A 23873-nucleotide genomic window follows, 5' to 3' on the forward strand; every position below is an offset into this window, starting at 1 on the left:
AACACATTCAGGACCTAGTCTGATTATAATATGTATCTATACAAGATGAATTTGTCCATTTCTGCAATTGTTACTGTTCATATATTGTTTCTTAATTTTATTACGTTAATGATTTTTCATTTTAAACAGATATGAAGACTACCGTCGATTTTCAATGTCCAACCCCATAAATTGTTTCAAACGCGTCTGTAACGTACAGATTGGACAATCTATGTGGTTCAGCCTGTATATAATACAATAAATTGACAGTATAACGTACAAATATTAAAATTATAGAAATGACAATGAATAAAAGTTAGAATTGGTTTCTGCGATTGCAGTGTCTTGTGCTGCCAGTGAAATCACCAGTTCAGCTCTACATACTACGGATAGTCAAAACTTTAATATTAAATTGAAAAATTACTTGGTCCCGTTTGTGCCCCTTCAAAATGAAATAATATCTTATTTTACAAATGAAACTGTCACTTCTGCTTACCGAGTAACATACGAAAATTCTCTGTTCCTTATTAGTTATTCTCTTTCGAATTTTGACTGGCACTGAATGTGTCTGATATATATATATGTTCCTTACTCGTGACCAATTCCCCACGAATGATTAACTTTCCGTTCTGTACTCCGGCAATTTTCACGCTACCAAAAACGTAACGTTTTTCGTGTTCGCGTTCGAATTTTCGTTTAAAGAAGAACAATGCAGAGAGAAGGATCTCTTAAGGGAGCGCAAAGAAGACGTCTGTTTGCGATCTTTGTTTCGTTCCACGACTGAAAAAATGATAACTGGATCCACCTTGCGCGATGAAACAAAGATGATCTATCCGAGGGAGGGAAATGTTGATCGTGATCGAAGAAAGCCATGGAAGAAGCATTCGAGACTTACCGTCGTACATGATGGGAACGCCAGTCTCGTAATAAACGAGAGCCGGGAACGAGAATACGCCGATCTCAGCGGCTAATTTAGCGTCATTCGACTTTACGAATTGTATACCGTGTTTGTCGGTGTCGTCGTCAATGGTTTCTAGCTCCTCCAAGATTTCCGGGCACGACTCGCATTTATCGTCGTCTGTTAAAAGAAGAGACATCGACATAATACAGTTTCCCTGAAAATATTTCAATCTCCGTGGCGTTCGCGACATACTCTATAATTTTCAAACTTAAACATTGACATAAACTATAGATATACAGAGCGAGTCACTGAGAACAATACTGTTTAAAATAACTCGTTACCTATTGTCGTTACCAAACAACGTTTTAATCAATTATGTAGCATTTTAAGGGCCACAGGATGGATACAATTTGATTTTTTTTAATCTTATGTTTTTAAGATACCAGGGTGATCTTGAGTCTTTTCGGGGTCAATGCGTCTTTCTTTTTTTAATATCACGGCGTTGTCGATGGAAGAACGAATTCAGCAACCTATAGAATAATATTAACAAAAACATACATTGACCTTTAAAAGATCACCTTGAAATCTCAAAAAGCATAGGTTATAAAAGAATGAAATTATAACCATCCGATGCATCCTTTAAAATGCTATATAATTCATTAAAACGGTTTTTGGTACAACCAATAGGTATCGAGCTGTTTCAGATAGTATTTCGTACTGACTCACCAAAATTAACCAAATTTCCATAGCAAAATAAACTTACAAAAGAATACAGCAAGATGTTCGACATCGTTGATGAGCACTTGCAGTGTTTTCCTGTCCACGCTTTCGATCACATCCGGGGTTTGGGTTCGCAGCTCTAGGATCCATTCCAATATGGCCTCCTCGTGCATCATGTCGCCTGCGTACACTTGCCTGAACTTGTGTCTGTACAACGCCAACGCTGGCAGACCAGGAAGATCGTATTCCTTCTCTATACCGTCGTCCGAGATCTTCACGAAATCGATATCCTTCTCCTCGCACTCGTCGTCGATATTCTCGAGCTCTTGCAGGATCTTTTGGCTCTTCTTGTCACCTTCTTTGTCTGCAATCGAAACGATTATAACAGACGTGCTGTATTCATTAAACTGGTATGATTTTGATACTGGTATTATGCCATCAAAGCTATACAAAAACCGATTTATTACTGAAAACAGAAATAAATCCCGGTATTTTTTCGGTTTCTGTGATGGTAAGGCTTATATAGGGTTGTATATGGTGAAGGTTCAACCATTAATGGTATAATACCGGTATTTTACGTTTCGGTAGAAGTCCCTGATTCAGGGTGTAACAAAAGTGCTGTAGGTCCCTGAAATGGGTCACTCGTGAGGCGATTTGGGACAAGTGTTTCCCTAGCAAAAATGTTATCCGAGGCTTTGTTACAATTTTGTTACACTCCGTAGACAATCCACTGAAGACTGTGTGTATGTACTCACAGAAGAAGACAACGACATAGTCATTCTCCTCCAGTATACTTTCGAGCATCTTGCCGTTCACTTCCTCGATCTTTCCAGGGATCTCGAGAGTGTCCTCATCGGTGATCCACGACAGCACTTCGTCTTCGTCCTCGATGTCGCCCTTGAAGATCAATGGTTCCTTGTTCCTGAAGAAGGCCAGAGTGGGGAAGCTTTTGATTCCATGCTTCTTCGCGAATCCAGTATCCTCCGTGGTGACGAAGATGATGCCCGTCTCGTCCAGTTCGTCGTCGATGTTCTCGAGTTCTTCCAGGACTTTATCACACTCGTCTCCCTCCTCGCAATCCCCGCCTGTGAGTATTATCATGGAAATTAATAAATAAAAATGATTTCACTTCTATATGTATATAACCCTGTACAGTAATTCTTCGATTAGTGCCCGAAGCGATCTACAGAGTAAGCACCCGATGTTCATCCCCACCATTGAGTTTTATCATGGAAATTAATAAACAAAAATGATTTCATTTTTATATATAACCCTGTACAGTAATTCTTCGATTAATGCCCGAAGTGATCTACATCGTAAACACCCGGTGTTCATCCCCACCATTGAGGGAGAATTCTCTTTCACGCATCGTGAGGATCAGTCCCTCTTTTTTTTTTCACTCGCTGTCCTTTTCTCATTATAATCGAAAGTACCTCAAAAATGTAACGATCTAATTCCAATACTCATTGGAACCATTATTGTTAGGTTGTAAAGTGAAGATTATTTCGGATCGCCTACGTGTCTCGTTACGATCAAAAGGAATATATTACCCGAAGCGTTACACTTACTGAAGAACGCGACGACGTATTCGTGTTCCTCGATCAGATCGGACAATATCTCGTCCGTGACTTCTTCGATGGTGGCCGTATTTTTCTGCTCGATCAACCACTCGAGCACCTCGTCCTCGTTCAGTAGATCACCCTCGTAGATCGCCGGGATCTTGTTCTCGAAATAGACTAATGTCGGCAGATGATCGATACCGTACTCCTTCGCCTCGGCGTCGTTGTCCATCCGAATTATGACGATGCCCTCTTTCTCCAGCTCGTCATCGATGTTCTCCAGCTCGTTCAGGATACGTATGTCCTGTTTGTCGTCCTTGTCGTCTACGGAAATGAATCAATTCGTGTCTCGTTTTCGCCCGCGATCGACAAAACAGCACCTACCTAACCGGTTAACAGTGGAAGAATGTTAAAAGGAGGTAGAAAGACGAATCGATCGCTTACAAAACAGGACTGCCAAGTACGGCGAGGTCTCAATCAGCTTCTCCATCATCTCGTCTGTCACCTCCGGTATCTCAGTGTGCTTCTTCTGATGCAGCAGCCAGCCCAGCAGCTGATCCTCGTTCATCAGGTCGCCTGACAAAACCGATCAACTCTTCTGTTATTCGACTCGAAGTGTTTCTCTGTTACGCACACGATCTTTACTAGGCGCAATAAGCTACTATTAGGTACACCGAGCAAACTCGGCTTCCACTAGGGGAATAAGCGGCGTAGAAGAAAAGTCTTCTACCACTTGGTAAATTTATTCTAGGTAGTGAAATAAATGATAAATCGAATGTTAATTTCGCATACATTTCAGTAATTCCAAATATCAAGTGGTCGGAGGCTCTATCCCTACGGTATCTTTTCCCCTAGTGGAAGCTGAGTTTGTTCGTGGGTGTACACTCCTGTTCCTTAGTATTGGGACGATTATCGAATACACAGTAAATATTACAAGGCATTACGAAATTGCTAAAAGTCTGGAGTAAATATCGTTTAAGGGATATTAAAGCTTGATGAACAACGCTAATGGTAGTAAAAAATAATAAAAGTCGCCTAAAATAGCGTTTTTACGAAACGTCATATTTTCTTCGTAGAAAGACCTGATCTCCTAATGCTTGCGAGGGGTAGTGTATGTTGCTGTTTAATTTTAATTTTTCCGCATTACTTTATGGAAATCTACGGTCTACTTGTGAACAATGATGTATTCTTGGATAATTGTATCACAGTTTGGAAGACAATTACCTTCGTACACGTGCGGTATTCTTCTCTCGAAGAGTACCAGTGTCGGAAAACTGTCGATACCGTACTCCTTTCCTTCCTCCAGATCGGAGATCTTGACGAACGCTATGTTATGCTGATCACAATCGTCGTCGATGTTCTCCAGTTCGGCGAGGACCTTCTGACTCTTCTTCTGATCCTTATCGTCTGTTCCGAAAAGAATTACGCAATTAATCCAAATGGAATATGAACGGGCTCCAGACAGAGAGATCTCGAGGATATAGTTCATATGTTTCTTAATGAAAAAGTAATTTAATCACTGACAAAAGAGGACGGCTACGTGCGGCATCTTCTCGATGACCATGTCGAGCATCTCGTCGGTGATGTCCTCGATGTGATCGCTCTTCTGCTGTTGCTCCAGCCATTTCAGAACCTTCTCTTCGTCTTCCAGATTACCCTCGTACAACGTTGGTATTCCTTTCTCGAAATAGAGCATACTGGGCATCTTCTCGATACCGTATTCCTTGGCCTCGTCCGCGTTGTCGATCTTCACGAAGATCACCCCCAACTGATCGCACTCGTCATCGATGTTCTCCAGCTCGTTCAGAACCTTCTGAGACCTCCGGTCGTTGTTGTCGTCTGACGAATTTTCATTGGGACTCTTAATTGTGTTCTTCCGAGTTAAATAGTGAAATTGTATTAGATTGTTGTACATAGAATGGCGAATCTTTTGTTGATTCTTTGGACTGTATTAACTCATCGTTATTCCCCTGGACCCTTCGATTGGAATAGTTAAAGATAGGGAAAAACTGTTTTTTCTATATGTAACGTTTGATAAGTAAAAGTTAAGTAGTAGTTTCTAAATATTTTTAGAACACTTGAAGTTGTGTATTTGCAAACACAAAAACCCTCCGCGCCAGAAAAATGTTAATACCTCAGACCTGTATTAAAATGCATTTTAATATTCTAATTAACAAGATGCGCTAGTCTATCATCGACAACCTAATAAACAGATTCGAAAGAAAAATAGTTTACAGAACAGCACGGCAAGAGTCTTTCCATCCTTGATCAACCGATCCAGCATTTCGTCGGTAACGTCTTCGATCTCGTCTTTCTCCAACTGCGACAGCAACCATTCCAGGATCTCGTCTTCGTTCTCAACGTCTCCTGTGATCACACGATTTTATTTCATTCAATCAACTGCTCGTTATACAGGGAATTCTGTAAAATTGATCACACAATCGAAAAAGAAACGATTCCTACATATTATAGAAAAATAATTTGCAATGAACAGTACGAATAAAATTCTCTTTCCTTAAGAGAACATTATTCAGAAATTGCTGAGATCATTATTCTGCAGCTTACAGATTGATTAACCCGCTAACTATATTTTTCTCCTTTAGTGGACGTCTACTTTATCACTTTAGTGACACTATCTGGGACATTTCTTGCCGATCGGCAGTACGAAGTTTCTTTAAATAACATTCAAATATTAGAAAAACGATCGTACTCTATCTACTAGTCCGTTATTTATCGTGAGCATATTGTTTGCAGAACAAAATGTATTTTAAAAAATGTTTTAAATAGCCTCAAATCGGTTTTTAATATTATATAAAAGAATTCTTGCACAAGACACCAAAAAGATGTAGCGAGCGGGTTAAATGTTTCGATCACGATCCAGAATGATCTTCCGGATCATGCTACCAGTTACAAAAATCTCTGTATATAAAACCACCGGAATCTCCTTTCGAAACGTTCCCCAACTCAGCTCGACCCACCTACCCACCATCGTAAACATTTGGGATCTGCTTCTCGAAATAGACGATCGCGGGAACCGAATCGATCCCGAATTCCTTCGCCGCTTTCTCGTCGTCGATCTTCACGAACTGGATCCCGTGTTTATCACAGTCGTCGTCGATCTTCTCTAGTTCGTTCAACACCTGCATCGAATCCTCGTCACCGTGGTCGTCTAGAGGATGGACACGGAAGAGCAGAATCGAGGGGGAAAAAGGAAAAGAAACCGGAAAACGGTTACGTACAGAACAAAACGACCAGATTGTCGATATTTCCGATAAGGGTCTGCAAGGTCTTCGATGTGACGTCCTCGATCACGTCCTCCTCGTCTCCTGTGCTCTTGTTCGCTACCAGCCATTCTAGCACGTCCTCTTCTCTACTAAGCTCGTCTAGATAAATTTTTAGTCAATACCACGTGAGTGTCTCTTCGGTAAACGTGATTATCTTTTGGTTGAAATCGTCTGACTTTACAGACTCCTCTCGATTATCGTCTGGCTTTATCTACACGATTATTGTCCAGGCGTTATCCCCACCACTTGGGGGGCGTGGAACCTATCACACGCATACTTTGTTGCCCCTCTGCTTCGAGCAGAAAACGAATTTACGAGGGTCTGAAGCATTTCTCCCTATACGATTATTGTCACGGTGCGGACCCAAGCTCAAGACGATAATCGAGAGGAGACTGTAATGAGGAAATTGCGTTCTCAATAGAGGGAAGTTATATATAGTAAAGTTTCATACGTCCGAGGATTCGTAGTTACAAGACACACACGCACACACACTGTTTGCTGTGTTTTAGCAATGCTTACGCTCGTAAATGATAGGAATTTGATGCCTGTAGTAGACCAGAACGGGAAGAGGGCCCAGATTGTACTCGTCCGCGAGCTGCTCGTCCGCGATCTTCACGAAACCGATACCCAACTGGTCGGCCTCGTCGTCGATGTTCTCCAATTCTTGAAGGGCCTTCAGACACTTTTTGCAGTCTGGCTTGTCTGTCCCATTTGAAATAAAAAGCAGTGTTATTGGTCCGTGTCCTTTGCACGTGGAATCCCCGGAAGCTCGAGTTACACGGGCCGCGAATCGGCTTGACCTTTGGGTTCGGGTCGATTCTCCATCTTTCGGAATGACTATCTTGTCGCTTTCCATGCTTTCTTTTTTAATTCGCCAGATTACCTTAGTCTAGACGTTTTGCATGAAATGGAATCAGTATCAAAGAACGGGGTCACGGGGATATTGTATCAAGCTCGATGAATTTATCGTGACAATATTGGCGTAGTACGGAAAGGATTCGATTAATTGTCGATGTAGTCCGAAACACACTTCGGATTAGTATATAAAAAATTTCTCTCGTGTTACAAACGCACATTCATTCTATTCTAGGGGGTGGATGCATGGTCTACGATCTACGATCACGATACCCGTTTGAATACACACACGACGCGGAATTAATAGAAATAAACAGGGTCTTATTGTGTTTAATACTTTTAACGGAGGTGAATAATGAAACATCGTGTGATCTTTCTGATTTATTGTTCGTTGCAATACACCACGTTACCTTTGTGATCTTTCTATTAAACCGATTTACCAAAATGCCGGGCAAACGCGCATTTTTCATACAAAATTTCACGGGAATCCATCGTAAAATATATTGATTTCGCTCTTCTCGGCTTCGTTGTCACCGTTTTTCCCCCGTGGATTCTGAATCCATCTGTTATGGCGGATAAATAGAGGCAACTGGCTGCAAGCGATGCAATGTGCTCACGGTGTCGATTAAAGAACATTTGTTACGTGTAGTGGTATGGTAAATACGTGTAAGGAGACATACAGGCAGGAATTCACGAACGAATCACTTGGGTTCAAGAACAAAAGTATGATATACCTATGTTTCGAAAAATTCATACACAAAAATGAAACGAAAATTTTGTAAATGGTGAATTTAATCGATAGTGCAGAATTTGATTATTATTTATAGTACTTTTGTTCTTCTCCCAAGATTCGAGTTGGTGTGCGTACCAAGTGTTGAAAATGAAAGCTGTGCGAACATTTCGGAAGAACGAGTTCGTTTAAATGTGTACTTACTAGAACCGGTGCCAGCACACCGCTGCGTATCCGGACCTATCCGTATCAACACACACAAGAACGTTTCACATATATGTATTATTTACAAGTATTTCGCAAGTGATCGAACCGCAAAGTGGAATGTCCTCCTTAAAAAATCAAGAAAGTATTTGATCGGAATATATTTCACGATTTTATGGGCCCTCCTTTAATTGTCTTGGCTGTCCACTTTGCGATACGTTGATTCTTTTCTTCACAACGGACAAGAACAAATTGTTCGCAGACAATGGAAGAGAAACGACTGACAAAAGGATCGACGGGATTCATCGGTAGATGGACCAGACATTCACGGCGCTCTTCAAACGAAGGAAAATTTTGTAAAGATTATGATTCTTATCGAGACTTTTATAGATTTAGATACCAATTATCAGGTTACTTTTTTGGACAGATGGATGTGTCAATCATTTGAATTTGAAGTCAGATAATTGTTTGGAATGTTATGGGCGTTGTTCGATTGAGAATAGATGTATGAATAGAATTTATACTTATTCTATTTGCAATATTAACATTAAATGATTACCTACAATTCCTATAAAATGAAAATTTTCCTTTGTACTGACAGTTACGTAGAGCGTTAAGGCGGGATCGAAGGCGTGTACAATGTACGTAGTTTGTAATATTAACAATCAAAAGATCAAAATATCTACAAAATATGCTGTAATAAATTTCGATCATATACCAAAATTTCTTTTTAGATACCTATAACCAAAGAGTCGTTGTTAGTAATATTAAACCGTTCTTTCTGTAACATATTATTGCATCAATCGACGCTTATGTAAGTAGCGAGTATCAGTGAAAAATAAAACCAAAGAAATCGTATTTGTAAACCTGTTAATAAAACCGCGGCTCAGCTGCGAATTCCGTAAAGCTCGTGTTAATCCTCTGTACACTGTAACGTTTGTTAAATACTCGTTCGCCTTACACGAAATCCATTAGTCAGACAACAAAATAATAATTAAAATCTGTACTATGTACACGAATCGAATAAATGGTACTTCGATCTTTCGTGAATGGTAAACTATGTACATAGCTGGAATAAATAATTCGTCGGGTGATTAAACCAGAATTCCACGTGGACTGGTCTCTTGCTGTTCTCGCCAAGAAGAGTGTTCGTGTAAATTCAACTGAAATAAATCCTAGTGGCATTCATTGTTTAGTTTCATTTAAAAAAATGTATACGGTTCACGACGACATGTTTCTAAATTTTTACACTCTTCCTGACAAAAATCGAACTCGAGATAAGACAGTTATGGTTCTGTATATGTAATACGATCATATAAGAGAACTCACAGAAAAGGACTGCCACGAAATCCGTGTCCTCGACGATCTTCTCCAAGATCTTCGAGTTCACCTCTTCGATACGATCGGGCAGGTCCATTGCCTCGAGACTCGTCAGGAAGTCCAAGACATTTTCTTCGTCCATCAAGTCACCTGAAACACGTGTATATTTGGTTAACACTTTGACTTTCACGTCACCCAAACATGTGTGACACGTATATTGCAAAGACCCTGGATTATTTAAATACCGTTACAAAATTTCTGCGCAAAATTAATATCGCAAGATAATTTAAAATAAGACCAATAGCCTTTATTATGAATTAACTCTTATCCATTCCTCATTTTTTCAACTTAATGTCTACCTCGCTGTCAAACTGACACAGTGGTAAAAGATTAAAATAAGAAGATTAATATAATTTCTTAGGAGACAAATGTGTCAAGTTGAGACAAGGGTTGGATGAGGGTTAAAAGACCAAGTAAAACGTATTAAAACAGATTCTGACACCATTTGTACTTTCCATTTCTATTCATTAAGCAAATTACACTCTATTTAGAGCTAGATTCAAATTTTATTTAAATAATATATCGTATAAATACTCGCTAGACAATTTCATAATTTCAAACCACGAAACATTTAAAGAAAGAATAATTTACAATTACGTTGTTCCGTCGTTTTCTTCTTACACATCGTTAATTTTTCTTTACACGTCGAACCGATTTTTTTTCCATCGTTATCCACAAAGTAGGAATGGTATTGAGTTACCACTCCGCCCGTGTGGACTTAAAGAGTTAATAATATACCTCTAATTGCGACTTCCTGCCGCTTCTGTTTACCATCCCGAGGGGTCGAAAATAGACCTTCTATTGCGGCGCGTTGCATTAGGCTACAATGGAAATAGATGCAACCTGTCGTTACATCATCGAACGGAAAATCAGTCGAAACGTTCCCAGTGAAAAGACAATCGGCCGAGGAACGTTCGTATCCACCCGTAGACTTTCTCATTCCCAGCCTGTGTCTGCGTAGTCGGACGAGGGAGGGTGCCCTGTCGTGATATTCCGTGGATCGAGTTTAATAAATCTACACGATCGCGTTGCCAAACGCGGGCTTTGCTGACCACAATGTAGCACGATTGATGATCACACCTGTACCACGGTCTGTTTCCGCGTTGGGTGGCCAACCGCGTCCAATTTCTGACCTTCTTTCCCGGAACGTGTGCACGAACGTGTTCCATTAACACACACAAACACACACATGCCACAATCGGGACTTTTTTTTGTCGAAAATCTAACGAGTAAGATTTTACGAGAAGTATCGAAGATGCTTCAGCGAAAATTTGATCAAAGAATGAATTTAATTACACCTTAGCTGTTAATAAAAATTTGTTTCGAGTTAGTGTACTGTTACACCACTGGAAATACATTGATGTTCCATATGAAATCCTCTCGATTTCGATCGAAAATAAAATATCTGCAAATATATCGGTAAATTAAATTTTCGATTCTTCCGTCACGAGTTTCGTAATTCAGGGACTTAAACCGGTATGATTTTGATACTGGTATTATGACATCAAAGATATACCGAAACCGATATATTACCGAAAACCGGAATAAATACCGGTATTTTTTCGGTTTCTATAAGGGTAGGGCTTATATAGGGTTATATAAGGCGAAGGTACAATCGAAAATACCGGTATAATACCGGTATTTTAGATTTCGGTATAAGTCCCTGGTTTCGTTATCATCGTTCGACGGTGGGCACATTGTGGCAGAACGATCCTCGCATCCAACCGGATCAAAGCGTCTCCCGGTCTAAATGTAGATAGCCAGACAGCCAGCGGCTCAATGAAACCGTGAGATACAGCACACGGCGCATCGCCGCGCGTCCCGTCATTACGTAACATGTGCATTCCTTGTACTCTATTAATTTCTCCTCGGCCACGAGGCAGCACGCGTCATCGTCGTTATCGGCTCCAGAATGTATTTATTTTACTGAATAATTCCTATTAGAATACAAGAGAAAAAAAATGTAAACATATTCATATGGAATATAAATCGGACGAATAATAAAACTTAATGAAACATATAACTGGAAAATACGAAAGGGAAAAACTAAATGGTAATTACAAGACACTGTGACCTTGGTTTTTGAAAGATTAGGTAGAACCAAAAAGAAAGTCCAGATCTTTACCAGAGTTGGGCAGAATCCTATCCGAATAATACATAGTGAAAAGTAATAGTATCTAAGATCGTCATCTTGACCTTTAAGCAGTTAATGAGACGAAGTAATTGTTTGCCAATGTCTACTAGTTCCAAGAAGAAATATTATGTTATTCCAAATATTGAAATATCCACGTTAAATCGATTGAAAAAGACGGAACACTTTTTTTTGGATCTTTTATTCGATATTCGAAACTCTTTATCTAGATAATGAGTTTGCCCATCTCTGATCTTTACAGAAAGAAAATTCGCTGTTTCACGAATCCGATAAATGGGATCAGAGAGACAGAAAAGTTTGAGATGTATCTTTGTAACAGACAGAGTTGCAAAGGTCTCAGCAACTTTGTACGTGCAGACAAGCTGATAAGACCAAGAAGCTGAGGAATCATATCAATAAAATTCAATCAATAGTCGTTGGGCGGTATCGAATGGGGGTTGTTTGTAACCGAACAAAACTCGCGAGCATACGGTCGCCGCTTGTTTCACAGGCGAAACGCGACCGAATACCAAAGCCCCTGGGACCGATGCCAGATAACGAAGGTGGTCTCATACCTAGAGGTGTGACCGCTTGCGAGAATCTACGATTCTTTGATCGATTAACCGCCGACTTTTCCGTCCGACGCACGTTCAGAAACACGTCAAATTTTTATAATTATTAACGAACTATCGAGGGTAGTTTCATCCTCTATAAATATCAGATTACACCATTTTTTTTCAAATTTTGTAATAGAGTTTCTTTTGTCATCGAACGACTCGAAGTCAATTGTTTATCGATGATATTCGGGGGATTTTTCGTGGGTTCACGTGTACGGTACCATTTTATAATCAATTATCGTAGATAGATTTTAACATGATGATTCATGGTAGTGACGGATGCTTTTTATCGTGATCACAAGAATGTGAGAAATTCTGAAGATTCGAGAATATCGCCGATTGTTATATGGATTCTAGGTCAAGTACTATACCGAACCGCCGCAGTCTCGAACCTTGTTTCTCATACCTGGCAAGGTTACCGAGATCGCGGCCGGATTCCAATAAAAGTTTGGCGAACTTTCAGCCATTTGGAATCATTACTACCCCGGTCTTTGTTCGTCATACGTGCAGACGCGATGTAAATATCGGGCTACCGCGGAATGTTTCTTTGCCTCCGCTTGTTTGCGAATTGCATCGAAACGACAATACTCTGCGTAAGGTTTCACCTGAGCGATCGTGTAGATTTTTCCTACGTAACGAATAACAATTTTTTCTTTGGATACATTGTGGTAGTTTTGAATTTTTTTATTTTTCGTGTATCGTTAAACTTGAGTTTTTCCATCACCAAAATTCAGACCCTGGGAAGAACGTTTCGTATGCGTGTGACCAAACTAATGATTGTTTATACAGGTATAATCTGCTCTGTTAATTGATTACAGTAAATTCTCGATAACTGCTCGGAAGGATCTCTACTTAAAATACTTTTGCACCATTCCCATTACTTCCACACACAAAGATCGATCCGAAATGCTGTTCATCGGGTGACAATTCATGAAGAGGAGAAATCGTGTCCCTCTGCGATAACTGCTCAAAAACGGTCCCGAGTTTCGAGCGTTACTCGAAGATTTACTGTATTCGATATGGCGTCGGACGAATTGAACGTGGTATATATTGGATGTACCAATAAATAATCCACTGTTTCTTTTTAATAAACTTGTGACAGACGTTAAAATTTAAAGCATCCTTCTATCCACGTGTTCATTCAAAATGGCGGCGAACATCGACGGGCGAGAACAAATGTCACTGGAATAGGCTTCTGATTTTCTTGAAAACAAGTGTTGAATTCGATAGAATATAACGGATTATTTATTGGTACAGATGATATTCCTGTAAACGGTCACGTATAGTGGAGAGACAAACCTTCGTAAATGATCGGCTCCTTTTCACGGAAATACGTGAGTGCTGGGAAGTTTTTGATACCATACTGCTTGGCCAGTCGTTTGTCGTTGATCTTGACGAAATCGACCCCGAAGTGGTCCGTGTCGTCGTCGATCTTCTCCAGTTCGGCCAGCACCTTGTCGCATGTCGTGCAGCTTCTTGCGTCTGTAACCATATATCCACTGGGTCATTATTAAGTAAAAAATGATTCAATTCGTTTGCATTGAAAAGACGGTCTAGGTTGTTGTAATCGATAAATGACTAGTTTTAGCGTTGAAGTTCTCATGATTCCATTCGATAGCTTGCTTCGATACGAGTGATTTTAGCTGTCTCATAATCGAAGGAATAGTATGATAGTAATTCGACTGATCCAACAATCAGGAATGTATTGAGTTATTAAAGATACTCCAATGAAAATTCTATTCTAAACATTATTATTCGAAAAAAAGTGTGAGGTATTATAACTGATATAAAAACGGAATACTATTTAAAAAATTACAGTTAAAGATATACGAGGACAGACTGTCCTAGCTGCACCAATACGAATGTCTGCTCATGAACGTTCACATTCTACTTGCAGGATAACTTATTCAATCAGGGACCTCGATATATCATTGAAAAACTGACAGAATGACATGAAATCATGGGCATAGCCAGGTTATCAGTCAGGGGGGTGGGGGCAAAAATATTAACACATCGACTGCCACAGTGAAAAAAGCTATACGTAGCCAGACACGCTTTATTTTGTTCTTAAAGTCATAAATCGTTGAGAATGTATGCGTTTGGTTAGTAGAAGCTATTGGTCGTGTTTCAAATTATACTGCAATATTAAATATTACGCACAATTTTTGTAACTCTGGAAAGAGAGGGGTGTCAAAATCTAATTTTTTCTTGTAGGGTGGGGCAAAAGCCACTTTTTTCCGTCCAGGGTGGAGGGCAAGTGCACGAAATCCAGTCTTACTCATTCCTATCGATAATCGAACTAAAGTATTGAAAATATTGGAACTATCTTCGGTCCGAAAGCATTCAAAATGGATCCTATTTATAGAAAATATGTTCAAAGTCGACAATCATTCCTGCATAAGACTCGAATATTAAAACTATTCTATTGAAACGAGAGCTCTTAAACACAAATTTACAATTCAATCGTCCAACTTCGAAATTTCAGTCACCCGCAAATTCCAACGACATCGAGAGCCTTTGAAACGTTCTAGGATGTCGGGATTAGGTGGGGTGGGTTAACGATCATTTTTCACGATCGCAAAAGAATCCTTGGTAACCGGCCTTGCGTTACAAGACGCGGGAAAACTAATCCTTCGCGGGCGAGTTTTATGCTTATCGTCGTCGGGCTTGGCAGTTCCGAGCGTTCTTGGCCGGCTGCGCTTCGTTCCGCTCGCCGGTCCTCGGTCGGACCAGCCACGCGGGTATTGGGTTACAATCATTGGATATGGACAGGCGGAGGAGTCGTTCCACGAAACGTTTTCTTCATCGATCCACAAGCAATTCCGACCGCTCGGACCATTCCTAATGTCGATTCGATGCGCCATTTATAAGATCGACAATCTAAAAACGAAAGACGAGAGAAACGCGAAGCGTAACAGGTGGACGTCGCCATTTTTGGTGACGACATCCCCGGAATAGAGTCGCAGTGAAGCGCTCTCGACTGTTCTCTCTCCCTTCTTCATTCCTGAACTCTCTTTTCCCTCGTTTTTCGTTCTGTTTCTTTTTACGTACTCCATTCTGGTGCCTGTACACGAGTTCTATTTCCGTGACCGTTCTTTCGAACGGTACACCTTCGACGCGGTGAAATCACGCTTGTCATTGTGTTGCTCTAAATACGTTTTATACTGCTGTTCGATCGGTTGCTGATTCGTTTGGATCGTCGGCTTTCTATCGACTAGTTTATAGACATTTTGTTTGTCGATGGTATTTTCCGGTTGTTGGGTGGATCCGTGGTGTAATAACACGAGGCACGCATACACCCCCGCGAGGAGTTTTGGCGGAGCAGGAGAGAAAGACGCGCTCTTGATGGAGGTGTGGAGGGACAGAGATAGTGGACAGAGAGGTGGGGGTGGTCGTTGAGAAACGTGTGCCAGTTAAATTGAACCGACTCCGCTGGCCGCGGATCGTAACAGTGGAAAGTCGAGAGAAATTGCGCGATAATCTCGTCGCTGACTTAGGCGGACAAACGATTGCTTTCGGGTTGGAGAATAACTGAGATCGAGCTAGATTAACGTAAATATTTTATTATTTAGTAAACGATCTGTTTGACGGTCTGTTTGGTTTGCAAGAATTTTAAATGGGTTCTCCAAACGGACGAACGTGAACTGATATTTCTCTCATGTTTTTTTTTTTCGTTTCAACGGTAACTTGTCGCGATAGCCACAGTTTTTCAAGGTTTCGTCGGGATATGCCTCGGTTCAAGGAATAGGATAAAAGTTCTGGTATTCTATTTATTTAACGTGTAACCTAAATAACCAACCGAAGATTCACCGGGTACGAAAACGATCCCAAACTGATCTTCCCGGTGGACGCCGGAGACTCGCAAACAAATATAAATAGAGCGACACAAAACAATTCTATTTTTATTTCCTATCGTGTCCACCCACCAACCGTTCCGCTCCTAAATGGATCGTCGGATCGAGAACGAAAAATATGAGATACCGCTGAATCTCGATTTCATGTCCTATACCATATTTCAGGCGAATAATCATCTGTCCGTTTCTTTTTGTCTACGGAGTTTGAATATCAATTTTCGGGGTTAAAATAATCCCCCTAGTGAAGATACTTCTCTATAATAAATTGACGTGATTGATGATAATCTTCGATACTCAATCTGTTATTATATTCTGTACGGGGATGTATTTTTACATTCTTCACTTGTACACTTAAAGAACGTGTATCATTTTTTTGTACGTATTATTCTGAACTTTTATTCCGGAAGTTTAGACTAACAGAATATATTAAGAGTAGAATACACTGCGTGGAATTATTAGGAAGCCACCACAAAAATTTCAATTCTTATATACTGTGGTTAAAAGAAAAACGAACCAAGTATGCCATGTCTGAAATCGTGTTGGCAAATAATGTTTCCCCAGAAAAAGATAGATTATAGTACATAGAAAAAGTGGTTCGTTATTTTAACCATAATACATAAGGATTTAAAATTTTAGGGTGATTTTATAGTTATGCTACGAAGTGTATATGTTATCACGTTTCACGAACATTTTCAGCCTTCGCGTGCCGGAAACGGCAGCCTAACTAATCAATTCTTCAGAGTCAATCATTAAAAGTAATATCACTCTTTTCATCACTCTTTTACTATCCCTGTGTAAAAATAGGATCACCATGAGAAATAGTCCCCTTTCTGGGACAGATCAGACATGTAAATTCAAAACCATATTCGACGTGTATAATTTTATCAGTAAAAGTCAGTAATGAACTTCTCAAAAATTGATTTCAAATTTTACAAACTGTATTGCACAGTGTTTTACAGCAAAAAAACCCATTAAATGTTCATTCGTCCTGTTTTTTTCACATTCATGACTTCATTTGAACAGGAAAACATACATTAATATTTAAGGGGTGTTCCCACCCCGAAGAACCGAATATCAGCAAAATTGAAAAATTGCCCAACACTTCTATTAAAGTCCCCCACAAACCTGAGATGTTTAAAAAAAAAACATCGGAATTCTCAGGGCACCGAAGTTTCCCTGTCTGTTAGTGCCTTGTTGATCGGACGGTTCACATCACGGTGTACCAAGAATATCTGACGGCTGCGATGGTCTTATGACGGCTGGAGATAATTATATTTATATTCGTCGGTGGCCACGTGCTGCGGTACTCTTCGACGTTTCAAGGTGGAGGTATCAGGCCACTCAGGGACCCCGCGGGAGGTGCGTTCGCTGTCGCGCGCGCGCACCCAAGAAAAGCCAGTCCGCCCGTTGTATTTCCCTGCCATGCGGGAGAAACAGAGACGACGAGATCGAACGACGGCCAGTGCCTAGTTTACGAGCCACTAAAAATACGGGAACGAACGGCCTCGCCGCGATGCCGTCGACGACGACATTTTACTCTCCGGTGTTACTCACGGACACGTCTTCGCGAAGGGCGAGCCTGGTGAATTGGGGATGAAAAGGGCGCGATGGATTGAGCGAAATACGGAAAGGGAAGATTGTGAAGGTACAAGATGGATGACGTGGTTGGATAACATAGTACACTTAAAAAGACAGTAGAATGCGTCAGAGTAGTGATGGGTGATAAATTGAAATTAAATTATTACATTAAACAGAACTTAAATATTTTAGTTTTTAGAGTATCGATATATCGGAATATTTATAGCTTTGAATCCTAATATCCATATTTTGTATCGATTGTTAATATAACGATGTATTGTTGTATCGATACTTTATTGGTGAATATCGGAATTTGAACACGACTGTACAAAACTGTTCTCGTTTATTCGAGTGTACTGCATTTTTTTCAATTGAGACAATTCTACATTTGGTAGCGATAATGATAAATAGCAATTGACGCCACACTGATGCCATCGGAAGTTACACGATCACAATAGACGTTCGACACTATTTTATAGACATTTATTTAAGTTTCTTTTTAAGTATAGATTACAGATAATGAATTAAAAGTATTGATACTGACCATATCGATACTTCGCTTTTAATATTTTAGCCGTTTTTACTACCGATATGTATTGATATGAAATACCGATTCAATTGACATGTAGCGGACCACGGTTTATAACTATTTCACGAGTAAAGAATTAACGTGCAGAACACGTCCAAATAGACATCGTAGGACAATTACCAATTTAACATGGATATAGATACTTTTTAATCTGTGTTGACCGGTTTACTCGGTAGCCAGAGGCAATACCGATAGAAGATATCACGGTAGAAACTGTAGCCAAGACGTTATTACAAGGGTGGACTAGCAGTTTCGAGATTCCTACACGAATCACAACTGACCAGGGCCGTCAATTTGAATCTTTTATGTTTAAAGAATTGACAATGTTTATCGACTCACAGCACATAAGGACCACAGCCTTCCACCCCGTTGCTCAGTATTTATATACTAGATTCCGTCGTGTTTGGCGATAACCGTAGCCTTTTAGTTACTGCGTGAGAAAGTCGCCTTTACTGATTCATTTGTTTTTGGACACACAGTAGCGAGTCAGGGGGTTTGTTACGAAATAGGATGAAGCGATGGTACACTAGAGGGTGCTATCAATTTGTCGTTAATTATGGGGGGATTGTGTTTGAGTATTATGCAATGCATAATGGAAGATGTTTATGTAAAACAGAATATAGTTTGGAAGTACTGGTATGTTTTTTTATGAGATTGAGAACAGAACGTTGGGGATGTTTATGAGTTGGGATTACAATGGACACGTAAATAGACAGAAAAGGTTTTCAAAGTGACTGGACAGACGACAAGTGTGTAATTTCAGATGATTTCTGTTTCAGGTAAGAATGAGCAGGGGAAAAGGTAAAATTTTTAAATTAGGACGAAAGGATCGCGTGTGGTTACGCTCGAACTCCACAGAAATTTTCTCGAAGTGGGTGTCAGGGACAATTTAGATGAAAACAAATTCAAAAAAATAAAAGCAGTCCTAAAACAGGAATCGATCATAAGAGATATAACGTGAAGGTAATACAATGTTTATAAAAAACATGTTTAAAACATTGAATAAAAATACCAAAGTATAGAACGAAATTTATATGTTCAGGCTACGTGTAAAGAGTTAATAAAATTTGTATACTTGCTGGAAGAAGCTCTGTCAGCAAGAGGATCTGATTATTCGATCGAACGAAAGCTGCGGCGACGAGGGGTGAAGGAAGTGGTTTGAAGTCGATGTAATTTATAGACTTCCCTTAGATAAAATTTTTCTTTTCTCTTTCGGATTGGGCCACGGCTATTCGGAGTCGATGATTTTATTTATACCGGAAGAAACGTTCGAAGCATATCGTCAGGGTCCAAGCCCGCGCCTAAAGATAGCCCACTCAATCGTCCGTAATTTCTTATGCCGCGTAGACTAGTGGCTGACGATTGTGTCGGTATTGGTGGGCTTTAAACCGCGCGAACCAACGATTTGGGACAACGCGTGGGCGTGCGGAGGAGCTTGAGCTACACGGAGCTCAGGTAAACCCGTGCGTGATTCTCGATGCCCGATATTGGGCCTGTTCCATCACGTGCGGCGATCAGTCATATGTATATATGTACACCCAGTTCTGTTTTTACACGACAGATACGTTCCGGAAGAATGTGTGTAAAAGAAAATTCGTGCAAGAAAATATAATGTATACAGTGTTGACTTAAGACAGGCCACCTAAATATTTTTTGCATAATATAAATGGTTCTAAGAAACGAATTGGATGGCGGAAATAATTATTTAAAGTGTCATGTTTGAATGGTTTCTTTCAAGGTCACCAATGTTTTTTTATGTGTATGCAAATCGTTTTTCCTGTTGTATGTTATAGCCAACATTATTATGCATTTACTCATGTATAATAGTATGACCTTAAAATGACCTTGAACTCTAAAAATGTTAATTTTACTTGTAAAAATTGTACCCTATCAATGTTTAATTTACTTATATAATTTTTCCCACCATCTGATTCGTCTCTTGAAACCATTTACATTACGTAAAAATGTGAATTTAAATTTAAGGGCGAACTTACAATAATTCCGTAGAAGTAATACAAACTCGATCGATGCTCGATCCATTTCTGTATTCACTTTCATTTAACTGTTCATACATACACATTTGTATCTGCATTTTTAATAGTTCAAGTAATGTTAATTATCTACTCCGTATTATTTTATTCAGTGTATAGCGTATGCTGTGTATTCGAACAATGTCTTGATTATATTTGTATCGAATTTTCGACTTTATCAGACATTTTACCTCAAGTATTACAATAATTTCAGTTAGAATATTTTTACCGTAATACGATAATACCTTTAATATCAAGAGGAAATATTATTGTTTTATCAAGTCTAGAAAGGGTTAGTAGATCCCCAAATGATACTGGAAAAACGACAGGTCTATGATTTAACCAACGACGACATGGTCAAGCAAACATATCGACCGTCCGCTGTTGAATAAACAACGTATAGTATCGAACATATACATAGTATGCGTGAGAAACGCGAACATTTGGCAGGCGATCAACCGTGCTTATCACTGAATTAGCAAATTTTCTCATTCTGAGTTTTTCCTGGCAGGTCGATAATTAAATTAAGTCTCGCCTCGCGGACAGGTGGTCGAGCGTCGTAGACTCAACAAGACTGGTTTTACACCGACCCGCGGGATCGTATGTGTACGGTACTCTGAATCAATTTTAATTATAGATCCGGCGATGCAACTGTAGAAATTTCCTCCCCGAATTTCGTTAATGTGAAAGTGAATTAATAATAGGTTACAAAACGAAACATATTGCACTTTTGTCCAAAATCGGGAAACAGCTTTTCACTTTAAATCTGTAAATTTACTATATATGTTTCACGCTTAAGATTTGTAAATTTACAATATATATTCCACGGTTAAGTTTTATAAATGTTCTGGAAGTATCATAGATTATTAAACACGCATTGTTCGCGATTTTATGGCAAATTGGGGTTCATTTATCGATCACAGAAACCATCCTAGAAAAATTACAAAAATATATAATCTACGGTACAAGTTTCGAATTTTCATTCTCCAGGCCAATTCTGCCACACGGTAACCGGAGACGACGTGTTAAACTGGTTTCCCGCGGTTAAGAAAATGGCACAGTTTATTAGTGTAGCGGAACCTGTAGCGAAGTCCTTCAATCGACTATTCCTACAACAATGTATCATTCTAACGACTCAACTCTAACGACAGGATGGCAAGAAACCTTCAGCAAAACTCGAAAACAAACGTTCTCGAATCGCTCGTAACCAGTAAGTCGTAACGTCTAAAGGGGGAACAAGAATTAATTGTGCCGTTCCGATGAGACGGTAAATGAGAATGAAGATGAAAGACAGAGTATCCTCTCGCTGAGATTCATGGGCCGGAAGAAGCTCGTCCCTCAAAGATCTCGCAAACGAGGCGGGCGCATCTGGAAATATCTGCCAGTGATCCAACGTTTTCCTGTTACGCGTCATAAAATTACCGTTCTCCAGTACTCTCATCCACGGAAAAAGGGCACAATCTATTCCCATACGAATAGACAGTCATCCCATTCCACCACTCATTTCTTAACCCTTTCAGACCTTCTAAGAGTAAACAAAATATTTGATCACACATTTTAACTCAGTAGACTGTTTAGATGATATTTTGCTTACAACAAATTTTTATCTAAATTTCTAGAAAGAAGGTTTGTTATACAATTCTGAATTCACTAGACCTACTGAAAACATTCAGAACATGAAAAAATTCAAATTTACAAGAAAAATATGGATCTGCAACACAAAGTACCTAAGGTTTTCTGTGAAATTGTAAGAAATTTCATGTACACAAATGTGGCCACCAGGTCCGAAGGGGTTAAAGATCAAGGAGTCGCATAGTACAGATACCGGCCGGGTCGTACATAACCTCGAAATATCAAACTGGTCGCGGCCGGCCAGACCACCCATAAACGTCCTCGCGGATAACAGCGTTTGCAACCAAAAAACTCGTTGTCCTATGAATACCCAGACGAAACGGAAAAGCCGAGAACAAGAAACAGGCCAGGGGATCGCCGTGCGCGTGGCCCAAACAAGCTAACAAGCGAGGAAAAAGCTCGGTTTCGGTCGTAAAGAAGACGACGACGAGGACACGGGCAGCTGGAAATAGGTTCGAGTCGCGAGCTCGTCGTCCGGGTCTCTTCTAGCGTCTAGCCTTCGGGGTTCACAGGCTGTCTTGTAAAACGTATACAGGAACCCCACCCATCTACCCCTCCTGTATATCATTGATTTGGAATCGATTTTCCGTGGGTCAAATCTGACCACGGATCGATCGTCGCGCCCATCGGTCGCGATAGGAGTCGGGGGCAAGGGGGAACGTGTTACGATCGAGATGGACCGGTAGCAGGACGGCGAACGGAAAGAATATATGTTTTCAGGCGAGACGGTAGCGAGAGGCTTGGCGGCAAGCGCGAAAATAACTCGAACGTGTGCTAAAAGCGGCGGCTACCGGAGCGCCGGCCTTGCTAACACCGCTTTCGAGAGGTATCGCTTCTTTCCTGCCGATCGACCAGATCCCCGGCTGTGGTTAGAGTATCTCGAAAAATTGCTCGAATAATAAATTCATCGTGATATGTGGACGGCCATTGATGTAAGGGAAGGGGGAGGGTGTGAGAACGTCGACGTCATCCCTTTCTTTCTCTCTCGCTCGCTCGCTCTCTCTCTGTCCCTCGTTTCGTTGTACTATTTTTACGGGAGCCGCGCGTGAAAGAGCCACGAGAAGTTTTCGCGAGTCCCAACCCGTGTATTTTGAGAGTGGTTCGTTACGTCATTGCGCGAAGAAGCGGTTAAAGATCGTCGGTGAAGTGGCGGGCCGAGCACGGGGAACACGAAACCTCGGGTTTTGCGTAGAAACGGGGGTGGGGGAGGATAGGTACCCCACCACTGTTTCTTTATTGGTGACACGATCTTGGTCGAGGGAATTTTTATAGCAGTTCGTGTTAGGGATGGGCAAATTCGTTATCTAGATAAAGGGTTTGGAATTAAAGATAGAAACTTTGTCATTTAAAAAAAAATAATATTACTTTTTGAGTGATTCTGACTGGGGAAAAAATTATTTCATCTCATTAATTTTTTAAAGGTAAGCATGATGGCTTTAAATACTGCTACTTTTCACTGTTTATTATTTGAATAAAATTGTGCCCAACTCTCTGGTTCGTGTTTGACCGCTTTGTGATTCTGAAGATACAACTATACAGGTTGCTTCCGAAAGTTACGCGCATGCGGGATGAGGGGATTCCTCTTGAGAAGATAAGACAAAAATGTAGAATAACATTTTTTTATTTGAGGCTTCGTCTTCGAGACAATTTGAAAATCTGCTGGATACGCGTACAATTAAATAGAATTTGGCTAGCGCGTCTGTTCATTGCATTCTGTTTCTACTTACTACCATGACGAATACACGCGTTTCAGGATTAATGTGCAAAGTTGATTTTCTCGAGAACGAAGTCTCGAATAAAACAATTTAATTCTATATTTTCGAGTTACTT

General features: G+C 40.2%; 1 protein-coding gene across 1 annotated transcript in view; it reads right to left on the reverse strand.

Moving 5' to 3' along the window:
• The window catches only part of LOC107188056, a 46431-nt gene that overhangs the window by 16609 nt on the left and 5949 nt on the right, over positions 1 to 23873 (reverse strand). Inside the window, 14 exon segments of the mRNA XM_015576288.1 lie at positions 875 to 1057; positions 1644 to 1964; positions 2356 to 2685; positions 3169 to 3483; positions 3604 to 3735; positions 4384 to 4566; positions 4684 to 4998; positions 5395 to 5526; positions 6146 to 6328; positions 6399 to 6542; positions 6963 to 7145; positions 8233 to 8268; positions 9562 to 9702; positions 13660 to 13842. Of these exon segments, the coding sequence (XP_015431774.1) occupies positions 875 to 1057; positions 1644 to 1964; positions 2356 to 2685; positions 3169 to 3483; positions 3604 to 3735; positions 4384 to 4566; positions 4684 to 4998; positions 5395 to 5526; positions 6146 to 6328; positions 6399 to 6542; positions 6963 to 7145; positions 8233 to 8268; positions 9562 to 9702; positions 13660 to 13842 (2781 nt within the window).

This window comes from Dufourea novaeangliae, unplaced genomic scaffold, assembly GCF_001272555.1.
Source record: "Dufourea novaeangliae isolate 0120121106 unplaced genomic scaffold, ASM127255v1 scaffold109, whole genome shotgun sequence".
Classification (NCBI taxonomy): domain Eukaryota; kingdom Metazoa; phylum Arthropoda; class Insecta; order Hymenoptera; family Halictidae; genus Dufourea; species Dufourea novaeangliae.